The 17,274-nt window shown below is 35.5% G+C and overlaps 1 protein-coding gene across 1 annotated transcript; it reads left to right on the top strand.

Annotated features, from left to right (window-relative positions):
* Positions 1-10,894: 10,894 nt before the first annotated feature.
* On the top strand, positions 10,895-16,589 carry LOC127832492 (collagen alpha-1(XIV) chain-like). The gene is made up of 3 exons (XM_052358024.1): positions 10,895-10,952; positions 11,060-11,701; positions 14,144-16,589. The coding sequence occupies exons 1-3, from the start codon at positions 10,895-10,897 to the stop codon at positions 14,512-14,514; spliced, it is 1,071 nt and encodes a 356-aa protein (XP_052213984.1). The 3' UTR covers positions 14,515-16,589.
* The last annotated feature ends 685 nt before the right edge of the window (positions 16,590-17,274 follow it).

Genomic DNA, 17,274 nt, shown 5'->3' with positions numbered 1-17,274 from the left:
AAACCCTGGCTGCTTATGATTATCAAACTAGCTTCAGACAGCGGTATTTAAAATTGAAACCAACGAAAAAACATCGCAAAACTTTAATCAAGTTATAGTTAATATAGAATCACAGATTAGATAATACAAATCACAGATGCGATACATTAATGAATAACGTAAATCTAACTTATTGCACAATTATTTGACAATAATTTCAAAAGAAACACAAAAACGAACTTAACGAAACACAAAAACTAATCAAATTCGGATAACTTAAAAAAAATTGAAAAGGAAAGTTAAAATAAAACAACGAATAAAATAACGTAAAACGATACTCAAGTTACACAGACAAACTGTAAACTATTATGATTATTAATCAGTATTCACGGATTTATGTGAAGTGCTCACGTGTCGAGCGAGGTTTGTTTTGCGACTGTACGTTTGAAACACTCCTCATATATGTAATACTTGTCAGGCATGTGGGGCTTGTGGTGCTTTTTGAGGTCAATCTCACTCCTAACTGCCAACCCACACTGGTAACAGTTCGACAAACCCTCTGTTTTGCACTTTTCTCTCGAGCCACGGGTAGGTACTTGTCCGAAAAGCTCCTGCCGCACTGTACACACATCATGGGGTCCTTCGTTCTTTGTAGCCTTCTAAGATGGAAGGCATCGTAAGAAGAAAAAAAGCTATTTTAAGCACGTGACATTTCAATGCGTAAACACGCGATTTCAAAAATGTTAGTATCAGAAGACACGCGTTCGTTATTTTTTTTTAATTACCAACGATTTGACGATTATTGAGATATTTCAAAATGTATAATAACCTGAGAGATGAGATATATTGTATATTTGTATTGTTTCACAAAAATCCGTTCATCTGTTTGTTAGTATAACTGTATAAAAATGTAACTATTTTTAAGGTATTTCATCTAACCTGAAATGCTTTCCCACAGCAGTAATAGTTTCCAGAGTTAGCGTATCTCCTAATGTGGCGCAATAATCCAGCTCTGGTTTTCAACATTTTTCCGCATTCGTAGCATTGGGCAATATCTTAAAGCAAATATAATATATAAAAAAATATATAGAATACATTACTTCACGTGACAGTAGTGTTTTTTGCCAAAATAAAAATGGAATTTAAAACAATAACATAAAGTGTACACCTATTTAAGGTATGCATTTAAGGTAATATCATAATTATGTATTAGTTCAACAAGCGGTGCAAGCGTAGTGTATAGCCATTATGTGTTTTACTTGCTATCGCATTTAAAAATCCAGTTTTAAATACATTGTTGACAAGCATTTTTTTAGCAACTGAATAGAACTAAAAAACTTATAAACAGTTTACCACACAGATCCTTCTAAAAACGTATACCACACAGATCATATTACTGTAAGAATATTTACCTTGAATTTTGTTTCGTAAATATATTGCAGAAACCTGAAAATGAATGCAAAATGATATTGTGTAAGCTCCGCCCATTGAGTTTATTGCTTTATTTCACCAGAAGTGATGTTTCTGTGTCAAAATAAAATAATGTCCCCACACTGATCCTACCTTTTCCTAACCGTTCAAACGCGCGGTTGCACTTTACTGAAAAAATACTAATTTGTTTTATAAAATCATGATACCCATAGAAAGCTCTCGTGAATTAGCGGACTCTCCACTTTATCCCATTGAAAATGGTGACATATTTAACAAAATATCCATAAAAATCTTACCTTCGTCGCGCTTTTGTTGACATTTTAGTCCCCACACAGATCTTAAAAAGTCACGTGGTATAGGCACCTTGGTATTGCAAAACATAACTGCCAGATGTCATTTGACCCAAATTAGGGCTGTTTTTGCAATTGGGCTGTTGCACTTGGGATCATCTTTATTTCATCTGTATTTATTATTATTGTTTACTTGTTGAGCCTTTTACTGTTAAAAATGACCGCCAATTTTGGACCGACACTGCTATCTGCCTTCGCCTTCAACCCCGTCAGGCAGATCTACTCAGAATAACACTACTTTGCCTTATTTTTCATGTTTGGGTATCTTGCTGAGTTCAAGTTAAATCAAGTATTCAGCTGAAAACACAAAAATGATAATAATATTATGCTTTCTTTCCTGGAAGAATGTTGTGATAGACCCCGCATGAAAAACACCAGGGAATCTGTATTTAAGTGTGCATTTGTAGGCGGTGTCGAAATGGGTCTATAGCTCTGCCTGAACTGTCGTCCAATTGGTTTACAAGTCCGGCTGAAGTGACAGGCTGTTCAAAACTGCACAGCATGACTGATTCGGAGAAGGCTCTCAACACTTGCCCAGTCGTGTCGAGAGGATCGGTGTCTTTGCAGGTTAGTACGCCTTTATTTTCAATTAAATCTGTTGTAAAATGATTTCTTTGATATCCTGGCACACTTATGTCACCAAAATTAGGAAAATTGTGAGTTTTACATGTACTGCAGCTCTGTAACCACATTTTGTGGCGATAACTTTGCCAGTGTGCCCGACAATGTGATGCCGGCGTGGTTACTTATCCATTTGCAGCACATAAAGCAACTAAGACTATTGAAAGCTTACTCTTATAATATCTCTTTTACATTAGTTGGCACCGTAATGGATAAATGTGCACAAACAAACTTTTAGTTTTCTCAGATTACACGGAATTGAGTTCCCGGGCCAGTCTGACACTTTCCGGAGCCTGTCCGAGACAGAACTCGAGCCGAGGAATCAAAGGTCCAGGTGTGACAGAAAACTTAAAGGTCATGTCTGACGATGACTTTTTTTGAGTCAGGAAGTCAATGGTGTTGTTTTTACATGCAAGCAAGCCTTTTTGTTGGGTCAAATAACATCAGAAATGCTGCATGGATTTTACCTAAAATGTGCCCAATAAAAAGTTTGTTCGAATCCTGTTCAAAACTTGCTTTGATGCACAAATATTGCCATTGATGATTTTTTCACTTATTCAATCATATAATACATCAGCTTTGTCTATTAGAATCAAAAGTGATGCCTTGTATAGAGTCTATGTGCTGCATGTATGATGTAACCAAGTTTGGCTTTTCTACCTTACCTTCTTGACGCGAAACGCTATTACGCATGACGCTTTCAACGGCAACTTTTATGAATAAATCTGTGTGTCATTGTACGGGAACTTTGTGATCTTTCTCAAAACAGATTATACCTGTGGGAAAAGTGCCTTTAATTCAAATTTGAAGGGGTTGGTTTCTCTTTAGTGCGCTTACATAAGACATTAGTTTATTTTTAAGGGATTTGTTTGTAGAATTTCTTCCTTTTGAAATTGCCATTAAATGAATTTACAAAACTGATTCGAGCCCAGTTGAGGGTTACTTTTTTATTTCTTTAATTTTATTCTTGTTTTTAGCTGGAGCTTTTTAAATCGAAGGTTTACATTTATTAAGCATTTAATGACAAACTTAAATACATGCCAAAATCTGTGAAAAGGTCCCTTTAAAAGCTTTAGACCGATAAATGATACTTTATTATTGGTCAAAATGCCGACGCAGAGTTCTCAATCCCACCGAGCATTCACAGCAGACAGGTGCATGTGTCATTTGAATGAAAGATTTATTTCATGTTCGTGAAACTCAATTTCAAAAATTGTTTGACAAACGAGTTTGTCATTGATTTTAGGAGCCCTAAAGTTGTATAGCAAGCAAAGCTACGCATATGAATCGTGAATATGAAAACTGGTCATAATGCATGTGCGTAAAGTGTCGTCCCAGATTAGCCTGTGCAATTCGCACATGCTAATCAGGGACGACATTTTCCGCCTAAATTGGATTTTTGCTAGGAAGAGACTTCATTTAAACGACAAATATCATAAAAGCGGAAAATGTCGTCCCTGATTAGCCTGTGCGGGACGACACTTTACGCACATGCATAATGCACAGTTTTCTCAGAACACGACTCGTATAAACACCTTGCATGGGGTAATGCATGGGCAGGAAAATACTTTCTGCATGCACAGGAAATTCGTTCAGAACAGATCTTCTACAAAAAAATCCATACAGTTAAAGATCATGTAAATCCATTTATGCCTAGTGGTCCCACCCATCCTTCTAAATTGGATCAATTTATTTCAAAAATATGGGATGTCTAGTATATTTATTTGTATATTTAGAATATTTCTTACAGAAATTCCTTTACGCAAACAGCGCAGACCCTGATGAGACGCCGAATCATGCGGCGTCTCATCTGGGTCTGCGCTGTTTGCCAAGGCCTTTTTACTAGACGCTAGGCATAAATGGGTTAACAGACAAAGTTGGTATATCTTCCTAACTACATGTATAATAATGGAACACAAAAGCAACTTGGATTAAGACATAAACTCTTTTTATGTATTCGGTCTATCACGATTAAACTGCCAAAACATTTACATAAATGGCCAACAAAAACAACGGCTGTTTACGTTTTACGGTTTACTTTGAATGCATTTTACTTGAGGTGTCTTGTATCTGTTCACATCCTTGAGGCTACTAGACTTATTTAGCTTATATTCACGCGGTATTCATGAGAAGGATTCAATTTTATGACAGGTATGTATGCAGAGATTGCGTGCGATCGATTTTATTGACATTCCAATTTTAATTTAAAACGGAGTTTCTTTGAAAACTTGGTTGCTTCACATGCGGATATTGTCCATAACAATTTAAGTACTTTAACTCGCACAGACTGATTCAACATATCACCTTGTTCCTTCAGTGGATTTATGGATAAAGTATGACACCCCTTTGACAGACAATATCATAAAAACGTAAAGTGAACACAATAAGTATGTTCTCAAAGCTATATTTGTATGAGATACATTTATGCGAAACCATAAACCATTTATACAACATTTCATGAATCGCTGCTTTTTGCTCCAATTTATAAATAAATATCGTAATTTTAAATGTGAACGTATAGATAATATAAATCGTTTACTTACCGCGAATTCTTGAAAAGAAAAGTAAAGCCAAAATCATACACATAAAACTGACCACCATTTTGGCAAAATGTAAATATCTCGACAGCAAAATAATTGTTTCAGGCAATCGTGTTCACCAAAAATGACTTGTATACGTTAGATTTTGGTCTGGTGTAGCGTGAATTTATTTTATGCGCGTTATTATTTTCTCAGTATTGCTAATTTGACGTTGTTATTCACTTACCGCGGAATATCATTAGCGTCAATTATTAATTACATGATGACAGATCCACGTTCCATTTAAAAGATGTCAGTCTTTAAACTACACTAGAAGGGGGGGGGGGTCGACGGTGGTTCAATGCGCGCTCGTTATAGAATAACAGTTTACGGACGGGCACGAATATTAAACAAGTTATGCCTAGTGGACTCTCCCATCCTTCTAAATTTGATCAATTTATTTCCAAAAATAGGGATTTCTAGTATACTTATTTCTATATTTAGAATATTTCTTACAGAAATTCCTTTAAGCAAACAGCGTAGACCCAGATGAGACGCCACATAAACTTTACACACATGCATTATGCCCAGTTTTCTGAGCACCTTCGATACATATGTGTTAAGAATGTTGTTTGATTGCTTTTGCTGTATGTGTTGATTTTTGTAACTAAAGTAAAATGCATATTGGTATCGGATATTTGTTTCTTTGAGTTTTGTTCGATTTACCAAAAAGTGTTGCTTTACAGCTGACCGAGAATAATATGCTGTTGTTCCTTATAAAGACTAATCTAAACACTTACGGACATGATATAAAACATATTCCCACTTCTGTGGTGCCGATAAATGGGGGTAAATTAAGTTCTTGTGTTTCATTCGCCAATAAAAACGATCATCGTTTTAGCAAAGTAACGCGTATGCTTAACTTTCATAAATTTTATGTCCGACTATATAAATGATATTGTAAGTCACGAAATAGTAGTTGTCCATGCATACGAGTTGGCCTCAAGAAATCAAAATGTAAAGGAAACAGCAGCTGTCGCAAAGGTCTTAAAAAGAATGTCGTTGATATAACCATGATACATTATTAAAGGGGTCTTTTCACGTTTGGGTAAATTGACAAAATTGAAAACAGTTGTTTTAGATTCGCAAATTGTCGTTATAGATATATTTCTGAGGAAACAGTAATGCTGAATATTTATCATGCTCTTAAATAGCCAGTTTATGCATCTGTTTACGATTTAAAAGCCTGAAAATTATAAAACGTTGCAACGCGAAACGAATTAATAATGTGGAGATTTCTGATGTTGTCGTTATATATTGTGAAACTACGATGATTGCTTATATAAAGTATAAACTACATCTGACCTTGCATCAGGAAGGATGGTCGAGTGGTCTAAGGGGTAGACTTTTTACTCCAGGGGTCAGTGGTTCGAGCCCTGCTGAGGGTAAGCTTTTTTTTTTTTTAAATAAATTTTATTCTTGATTTTTAACTGGAGCTTTTTAGATCCAATTTTTACATTTATCAATATAAAGTATTTAATGACAAACTTCAAAACATGCCAACATCTGTGAAAAAGCCCCTTTAAGTCTACGCAATTTAAACGAACGCCTCGGAAAATTAATTGAAAATTAGCCTCGATTCAAACAAAATGCGACCGAAAGAACTGCAACTTCCATAGAAGCAAATTTTATTCATGTGGAAATGTACATAAGCATTAAATCGTTTTAGAGAAAACTCAAGAGCTGATTGGGAGTATATTACACTGAAATTTTAATTAATGAAGACAAACGGTAAACACTTCGACGATATTTTTATGAAAAACAGAATGTCAGTGCGGCGCCTTTAGAAAGCGGTGCCGCAATTAATGAAAACAGACATTTTTCGGATACAAACCTTGACGTTGTCTAGTTATTAACTTAAGAAGGTGTCTTGGTTGTTAATCAGCATTTTCCCTAATTCATTTGGCGTATAAAAATGCTGTCAAAGGAAATGAAACCTTGACAAGTACCTTATCATCATTGTATATGTTTAACTGGCGACATCGGTAAATTTATGTGTTGTTGTTTTAATCAAATTGTTCAACATCAACATACAACATGTTTTCTTTGCGTAAGCTATATCCGTTGTTTCAATGCAGTGCATAGTACTGAACACTGTCACATAAAAGCTTTTAACCAATTTATGCCTAGAAAAAGTCCTTGGCAAACAGCGTATACCCAGATGAGACGCCGCACAATGCGGCGTCTCATCAGGGTCGGCGCTATTTGCTTAAAGGAATTTCTGCAAGAAATATTCTCAATATAGAAATAAATATACTAGACATCCCTAATTTTGGAAATAAGTTGATCCAATTAAGAATACTGGGAGAGTCCACTATGCATAAATGAGTTAGGGTATCTCTCTGTAAAAGAAAATATCTCCAAAATGTCTTCACTCGTTTAGTGCTATCGAAACCCACATAACATAACACTATTTGTCCGACGTATACAATACTTAATAAAAATAGTAAGTTGCAACTTTCATTGGGTAAATGAAATGAAAGATGTTTTAAATAGACATGGGCTCCAATATTTCTAGTATAATCAATATGTTTGCTCAACACATACATTTATCCATGACTCAGGACGAAGAAAAAGCAAAGAGCTTTTTATTTAAAACATGTGGAGTATATTTAAAACAAAATCATTAAAATTTACAATATAAAGACAAATCAAAGCCACACATTTAGACGCAGTTATGCATAACTACGAGCTGGACCTCTCACAACCAAATTTTAATAGGCAGATTCAAAGGCAGAATTAGAGATCAAAAATCTTATCTCATTTGTCATACATATGAAAACTATTGGCTATCGGCAAAAAAATATTTCTATATATTGTAAGAGGGAGCTATCACGTGATAGTCAAGATGGCGACGTCCATGCCGAGACACTTGTTTTTCGCCGGTTTATACCCTTTATTACTTTTGTTTAGTTTTTAATTAACGCTCACTTAACAGCCATGTCAGTAAGCATGTGATCAGCGTTTATTTCGTATTAATATTCGCCTTTTATCTCGACTTTATTCCACGCAAATTTTCTTAGTGGAGCTTTAATTAGGTCATCCCGCTAAGAAATTTCGCAGCGATTAAATCGAGATAAAGAGCGAATATCAACTAGTTACTTTCTTGCAGATATGGCTGGAAAGTGAGCTGCATTTAAACAATAAATACAAATAATAAAGGGTACAAAACGTCGAAAAATACCCGCCTGAGCATGAACGTCGCCATATTGACTATCACGTGATTACCCCCTCTGATTGTGTTCATCGTTCGCATAATCGTTCTAAATACTTCTTATCGTTTAAGTCCACGAATGGATGCTCTTAGATTGAACTCTTATAAATAAAATATGTATATTTATATGTCCTCTTTATATGCTCGTTTTTGGAAAATTAAATATAGATACTCATACATGAAGATTAAATTTATGAATCTTCTCTTGACGTAATAATTAGAGCAACATTGTTTGAACAGTGGTTTATTTAAAAAAAAGCCAAACTGTAAGGTTATTTTTCGTAAAAACCAATAAACAACTTTGTATAACACAAATATCAATATATTTGTACAGCATAAGAGCACTGCACTCACTTGAAAATTAATGTTATCAAAATATATTTACACGTTAGCTTAAACGCAAGCGGTTTTGTGCAAAGAAATAACATTTAGCAATAGTGTCATGACGAAAATAAATGTCTAATAAGTGACTTGTTATAATATGACACATGTGACACGTTTGCTTAAGTACCTACGTACTTCGAAATTATTGTAATTGTCAAGACATTGATACGTGTACATAAAGTGATGTAAACGTATGTTGAGTGCGATGTACATTATTTAATTTCCTATGAATGGCATTCATTTAAGAATGTTGTTTATAAACTTGAAAGTTGCAAAACGAAAGTTGCCTAGTTGACTCATTCGAGAACAGCTGTTTCCTAGCAACTTTGAATAACGACAGAAATCCACGCTGAACAAATATATTGTATTACAATTTTCTTCCTCCGGTATGCGCGCAGTGTATCTGTCGATTGATAATGATTTCAACTTCCCATCCGTGAACATTAAACTGTTTGATATATTTATTTCATTTCGTACATGTCCGCACACAGCATTTTTCATTACAATATGCAAAAGCAATTCGAGCTGTAATTTGCAGATTCGGAGAAGCTCTTAGAATTGTTTAATTTAAATTGCTGCACGCGTCGTGTAAAAATATACCGAATACTTCAAAGCTTTAGAGATCCCTCATATAAACGAGTTTTCAAACACACAACATATGTAACATAACTTCACATAATCTAAGTTCACTCTCCTGTCCAAAATTTAAAGAAATGATAAGTATTGAAAATAGAAAAACTGACAATTTAAAGATGTGACGCCTAAAAAAACTATAAATCAGAGCTTTGTCAAAATACGGTATTGCATGATAACAGTACACAAAAAGAGACGGAACTCGGGTTAGTGAACAGAGAAAGTAGCGCTATCACGTAACATGACGTTAACTGAGTGACGTTTTCAAGTTAAAATGATGTCACGTATAATCGTGACTTCAATGTCAATAGCCGGCAATGTAGGTGTATATAATGTTATCCGATTATTTTTTTAGAGAACATAACTTATTTTGATGTGAAATTAAAATCTGGAAAATAGGTGCTTAAATTATCACAGTATTCGGTCCTGTTTTACACAAAGGTCGTTCCATTTATTTTAGCCAGTTAAAATGGCGTGTCCTACGTAACCACAATGGTACCACTCGTCTTACTTTATACATTCATGTAAAATCTATTTTTCGCTGAACTCATATTTTATTTCATCAATAAAATGCTATATTCCAGGTAAAGGCATGTAATAAACCATCACATCAATATGTATTTAATGTCTAAACGTGAGTTCACAGCTAATTGGCTGATCTCTGTTGCAATTATTGTCTTTTCGTAAAAAAAGAAAACTACCTTTGTACTATCGTATTATTATGCAAATTGGGTAATTTCGCACATAGTGTCACGTTTGACAATTCTATAAGCGTTGACGTTGCGTCACACGAATGAACCTCAACGTTCCGCGGCACGTCGATATAAAAGCCGGTTTTATGCCGCGATCTGAATAGAAGCTTTTTGGCCATAAAACAGTCGTAAATTGCGTTACATTGTCGCATAAAAAACCTGGACATTTCGGTCAGGTAAATCATTTCAAACACGAACAGTGTCCGAGGAGTATTGCCTAGCTGTTAGCTCTATATAATTGGCAACAATTTGGATTTTCGCAGTATACGTGAATCGTTTAAACTCTTGATGGTTTGTAAAATTGTTATGTTGTTTTTTTACTGATGCTTTATCATTCCGTTATAATGTGTAAATTTGAAACATTGAAAGTAATTGTTTTAAACCTAAACAGCAATAACGTTGCACAGCAACACTAACGATTTTTTACAGATTAAATTGTTTTTCTTAATATTTTTTTTAAATATATGTTTACAACTTCTCTTTCCATTTTCGTTTTATTTTTCTCGAGCAAAAACTGCCATTATGTGAGTCGCGTTCTGAGGAGAAAACTGGGCATTATGCTTGTGCGTAAAGTGTCGTCCCAGATTAGCCTGTGCAGTCCGCACAGGCTTATCAGGGACGACACTTTCCGCTTTTATGACATTTTTCGTTGAAATGAAGTCTCTTCTTAGCAAAAATCCAATTAAGGCGGAAAGTGTCGTCCCTGATTAGCATGTGCGGACTGCATAGGCTAATCTGGAACGACACTTTACGCACATGCATTGTGCCCAGTTTTCTAAGAACGCGACTCGTATTGTGGACGTGTGTCAGTTAACTGATGCCACTTTTAAACTACATATTCGATTTTCAGTTATTGTATTTAAGAACACCTTCACAAGTCAATATAAAGTCGTATATTATTTTGTTTGTTATGTTCTTGTTGTTCTTTACATAGATTCAGACCTAACGAACATGAAGATATCTCTGGAGCTGTGTGTTGCCTTCGTTGCTTGCGTGTCATTTGTGAACGGTGAGATTTTATATTTACATCTATATTCAATTTCACGTTTTGAATTTTGACACTACAAGTTCAATGACTTTTTAATAACATAATCAATTGGTATTCCTATCGTTCAGCACAATGCGCCGGAAAAGCCGACCTCATTATCCTGATCCCTGGCTCAGACAGTGTTCCTGGGCACGAGTTCTTTCCCTTTGAAAGGTTTCTCATCAACCTTATCAGCTTTTTTCAAATCGACGCTGATAATGCTAACGTGGGTCTCATTCTGTATGGCCGGGAACCAGTAGCCATCAGCTGGCCGCAGCCGATGAAAACTCACAAGCAGACGAACACGCGAATTACGTTGATGTGTCAGCGCGCGACATACGCAGAGCAGATGAGAGGCGGAAACGACGTCGCTTCCGCTATCAATCTTATGCGACAAATGTTCTCAAATACTTCCGGAAACACTGGACAGCCGCATCGTGAAGGTGTAAAGCAGATTGGCGTCGTTTTCACGTACGATGGCGTTGAACCGGAATTACGTGAGGTCGTAATTAATGCCACGGAGGCTGCAAAGGCCGAGGGTATAGTTCTGTACGGTGTTGGAAAAGGGAACCCGGGCCCCGAGTTTTCATCGATTGGATCTGACTATTGCAAATCATTCTCGATGGGGCGTTTCATAGATGGGCTTCCTAGCGTCTTGGCGTTTCTCGGAAGCAGCATTTGCTCTGAAATGGATCCTTACGTCAACGCAACGGAAGGGAACTGCTTCCCACGTAAGTAAATTGATATGAACACTTTTCAAGAAACATGAATACTCAAAATCAACGACTATTTCCCAAAATATTTCGTAAAATAAAATTAACGCCAAATAAATATGTGTTCCTTTTAAAGCAATAGCCAAATTGTCAACTCTAGATGTGGTATGGTAACATAGAGATACAAAATGCTCGTATTTATTTTTTATGCGCCAATATATTCCATGTTAATTTACCGCCACGATATCCGAACATTTACGAGCGAACGCATGATTAACTTCGGACAGCGTCGGAAGAACGACGTATTCATGAGTACAACGTCGTGCTTCCGAAGCTGCCCGAAGCCAGTATCACGTTCGCTCGTGAATATTCGGATATCGTAGCCGGAAATTCACATGGAATATATTGTGATATAAAAATAACAAGCATTTTGTATCGCGTTAAATCTATGTTACGATACCACATCTAGCGTTGACTATGGCTATAAGGAACATTGATTTTGTATGTGTTATTTTAATTTTTCGAAATATTGTACGAAATATTCGTTGATTTTGAGTGTTTATGGGCTTTTATGAAACAAAAATAAACACATCTGAAACAGTGCCTTGATTTATTTGAAGCCATTAACTTATAAGTATGCTCCTAAAGTCAATGTCAGCCATTCGACTTAGGTTTTCTAGTGACGTAATTATTTACTATTGACGACTCAGTTCAATAGTTGGTCGGATGCTCATTTAACGAACGTGTTTTATTGTACACTAATTACTCCAAGGATTAAAGTGTCCGTCGTCTCCTCTACATTGCGAACGTGTTGTGCGCTCTGGAAATTTTAGTATCAAATTATAGCAATAAGTATGCAATAATTTATATCACCATGTTTCCGTTCGCTTTCGCAAAATGATATGACTTTGACAGTAGTGTCAGTAAGTGATAAGTAACCTGTCATAGGTAATGGCACAATCATGTTTGCCTGCAATATTCGAGACACCTTTCGTTGCTTTATTGATAGATACAATTTGAACGCTAACCTATTTATTAGATTCCTGATAATATTGTATTAAAATAATTCATATTGTACATGAAGACAGTCGGATGACGTATTTCTACATTACTTATATTTTTAAAATATATTGGGTTATACGAGACATTCAAACAACATATGGTGTTAACCCATTAATGCATAGAGCGTCTAGAAAAAAGGCCTTGGCAAACAGCGTATACCCAGATGAGAAGCCGCATGATGCGGCGTATCATCAGGGTCAACGCTGTTTGCATAAAGAAATTTCTGTAAGAAATAATCTCAATATAGAAATAAATATACTAGACACCCCTAATGCTGAAAATAAATTGATCCAATTTAGAAGGATGGGAGAGTCCATTAGGCATAAATGGATTCATACAGAGGTGCCACGGTAATATATAACTCCAGATTAATGCAGCTTCCCATGGACAATTCACTTCGAAAAAGATAAGTTACAACTGGGTTATATTAGATGATTCTTGAATAATGCTCTCCTGACGAGTGCACGAGCTACAACACCAATTGTCGTCTGATGGCCTGGAGTTACTGTTGTCTGACAAGATTCTCACTTGATTGACACATTCCTCGCATAACACGACGACACGATGTTGGAGGTTAAAACATGATTGACGTCCTGCAGAATATATAAACAATTTAATTCGTTTCCACATTTAATTCATTTATCATAAAAAACTTTTAATAGAACGAGTCGGCGCCTTTTTCCATTATACGTGTTATTGCACATTTGATTAACGACCTTTTCTTTTCGAAGTTTTATTATATTCTATTTGCTCAGTTTGTATCTTTTTTATCTTTCTTCCGATGAGATAATTACTTTCTGAACGTGCCGCACTGTAATAGCCCTATACTCTTAAAATATATTTATATTCGTTGCTAGGAAAGAAACCATCAGACTCAATTCGACACGAGTTTGTTAGTTAAACTTGTATAGTAAATGCATGTACATGTGTATAAGTTATCAAACCTTTAAACATAAGTTCAAATCATGCCCCATAGTGAAAAAACTGACGACGGCAAGAATTCATAGTTAGAATATAGACGATTTTATATGCAATTTAAGTTTATAATATTCTCTGAAACCAAAGGCCCAGAGTTTAGATATAAAAGATTTGACGTTTAATGTTGATCCTCTATGCACAGTTTTTATGATGCCAATCATGCCAAAATGCTCAAATTATGGGGTTACATTTAAAACATACCTGTAAACTGAATCTTCTTCGGAGTTTGTACTTAAAACGTATAATATAATATGGGGTTAACTGGCCATCTTGTGGGGTCACATGGGCAATATAAACTTTATGAAAACATAAACTTAAATAAGTTTCTTTGCTTAAGCCACCAACTTAACATGACTCAGTTGAGCGATCAATGGCCACATTGTCCTTCTTGTACATAAAAACATATTTTTATATTTTCAGAGTTGTACCAGAGCAAGGAAGCCGAGCCAGTGACTTGCGACCGTCAGTCCTATCTATTTCCGGACCCCGAAAACTGCGCCTACTATTATCACTGCCTCTTCCGGCGTCCCGTGCAGGAGCGCTGCCCCATCGACATGCTCTTCGACCCGATCGCAAAGTCATGTAACTACAAGGACTACGTCTCATGTTACACCGACATTAAGTGCCACAAGCAAAACGGTCTATTTGCCCACCCGACCGATTGTAGTAAATACGTGAACTGTTTCGACTTCAGGCCTTACGTACAGTCGTGCCCACCGGGTCTCTGGTTTGACGTCAGTGTCGGAGGATGCGATACGGCATCGAATGTCGCCTGCTCTAACTCAGTTTAAGGCGAATCAGATGATTTGGTCTTGGTAATTTGTGACTGTCCATGATTGTTTGCAATCGAGGTTATATTGAACCGCCTTCCGTGCCTTGCTCAATTAACGTTAAGGGCACACGTTGCCATTTTTGTTTTGTCCTCGTTATGTTATTAACGTGACATTTCTCGTGCGTTCGTACGTGTAAATAGTCGTATACATTTGTTGTGTGTGTCCGATAAACCAGAGAACACTGCCGCACGATATAGTGAGCAAAGTTCACTGATGACAGATGCATATTAAGTAAGCGATTATTCCATAAGCAGTCATAATCTCTTAAAAGAACGCTGTCGGCGAAACGGGAGAAACAGTATCTCATGATGATAAATGATATGTAAATGTCATTTATTAACCCATTTATGCCCAGTGGACTCTCCCATCCTTCTAAATTGGATCAATTTATTTCCAAAATTAGGGATGTCAAGTATATTTATTTCTATATTTAGAATATTTCATAAAGAAATTCATTTAAGCAAACAGCGCAGACCCAGATGAGACGCCGCATTATGCGGCGTCTCATCTGGATCTACGCTGTTTGCAATGTCCTTTTTTCAGGACGCTAGGCATAAATGGGTTAAGATTAGATTTCGTTTTTATTTACAGAAAGTTTTTTCGTGATAAACATTGTCCTACGTGACGACTGTGTAGCATATCTTATTTGTTTGTTACTTTAGTGGAATTCACTTATTGTTTTTGTCTGTTAAAATGTCATGCTCATATTCGTTTATTTTAAAACGAATTTAAAATTAATTGTTAATATAATTGCAATTGATTATACAATTGTTTGATTATGAATATATTTTCGTCTTAATAGATATTGCTTGAACACAGTTATCTACATTTTATTACCAGCTATGAAGCGTCAACTTATTGTGTTATACTCGGTCTCCTGATGTGCGTTCCAATGTGAACACTGCCCATAAATAATATGGATGCTTCGTGCTGATGTTCATACATACAAGATGCTGTGTCGTTGAAGCTGTCGACTCTCTACTAATGTGTTTGAGCGACCAGAGAAATAAATACATGCATGTTATAAATGTACTTGTACTGATACAATTAACCTTGTATACTTACAATCAATAAAGTTAATACATAAATAGGTACATGCGTGCTGTTGTTTCAATTGCTTTTGTTTTTCTGTCCGAACTTAGCAATTTGTCAATTTACATGTTGTGTACTGTATTGTTTAATATTTTAAGTGCGACAATAAAAAGTTATAAAATACGTAGGACAATGTTTATCACGAAAAAACTTTCTGTAAATAAAAACGAAATCTAATCTTAACCCATTTATGCCTAGCGTCCTGAAAAAAAGGCAGAAAATACTAAAAGGAATAATTATAGGTTATTAGACGTTTCACTGTACAATACGGGGATATATTTGGACGAGCACACAGTTTAAGTCATATTGGACGAGCCGTTAGGCGAGTCCAATATGACTTCAAACTGTGTGCGAGTCCAAATATATCACTTATTGTACAGTTTAAACGTCTAATAATCTTTTTATTCTATATCCCTTTCTAACGCTCTTTTGTTTCTTCTTTAAAATATATTACCAAACCAGCTTTCCGTATTTTTATTTTCATTCACCTGATTACGCAATTTATGACGTATCTCGTGTGACGTCATTTCTCTGACGAAACATACTAGTATAAGCAAGACTTTCTGCATTTTAGGGACAACACTAATCACTATGGACGTGTTTGTGTTTAACAGTAAATTAATCATAATATTTTTTTAAATCATCGAACGAATCCAAAACGTATTTCGGAGTGTGTGTTTGTATTAAATGCATAATTGTTAACTTCGATAGGAATAAAACAACTCGCTCCGACAGGATTACGCATTCGTAAATCGTGTTTTGGGTCAGAATGGTTAGCATGGGATACAAACGCTTTCAAAGAAAGTGTGGATTTAAATACATTTCGATAAAGGGATGGAAGAACAGAAAATGGAAGGGCATACAGTATCATTGAACTGTGTTTCTATAAGCATTGGATTAAAGCTGTCATTGAGGTTAATAAAATAGAGTTTTTGTTTTGCTGTTGCATTTGTTTTTCAATTTCAAACAATAACAATATCACTTGCTGTTGCATTTGTTTTTAATTTCTAACATTTATCCAATTTATTTATTTAAGAAATACAATCTAAATATCGCCTGTGTGAATCGAATATTGTACATTCGGATACTTTTTCTCGGTAACGGCTTTTATCGTTATAAAACAATTGCTTAGTGCACTTGTACTCAACTGTCCAATATGGAAAAAATACAGACTTTTTGGATCCAATACCGGAATATATTGGACGGTCACGTGGTACTTATGAAGAATGCCCATTTGATGAATTTATTGGATATAGAATAATAGAACATATGAATACTTGAGTTGAATGCTATGGTACTTGTATTATGTATGACTTTCTTTTTTGGCATTTAATGTCAAAACACACCATATTTTAGCATCCTTATATCCAGCCCTCTTTAGCTGTTTGAACCTTAATGATTGTGTGCAAATATACACGCACAGCGCTCTCTGTCACGTAGCTCTATTCACAAACCAAATCTATATTAAAGGAAATAAACAACGCCAGAACAGGCTGATATTTTTTTCGTTTTTATTAATGTTTTCGCTTTTGTATTATTTAACGTGTCAACAAGTTTTATTCATTCTTACTGGCATCTGAAACAGTGCCTTTATTTCTTTTCAAAACGACAGCCATCAACATATCT

Source organism: Dreissena polymorpha, chromosome 1 (genome assembly GCF_020536995.1).
Source record: "Dreissena polymorpha isolate Duluth1 chromosome 1, UMN_Dpol_1.0, whole genome shotgun sequence".
Taxonomy (NCBI): Eukaryota; Metazoa; Mollusca; class Bivalvia; order Myida; family Dreissenidae; genus Dreissena; species Dreissena polymorpha.
This window is presented reverse-complemented; position numbering and strand designations above follow the sequence as displayed.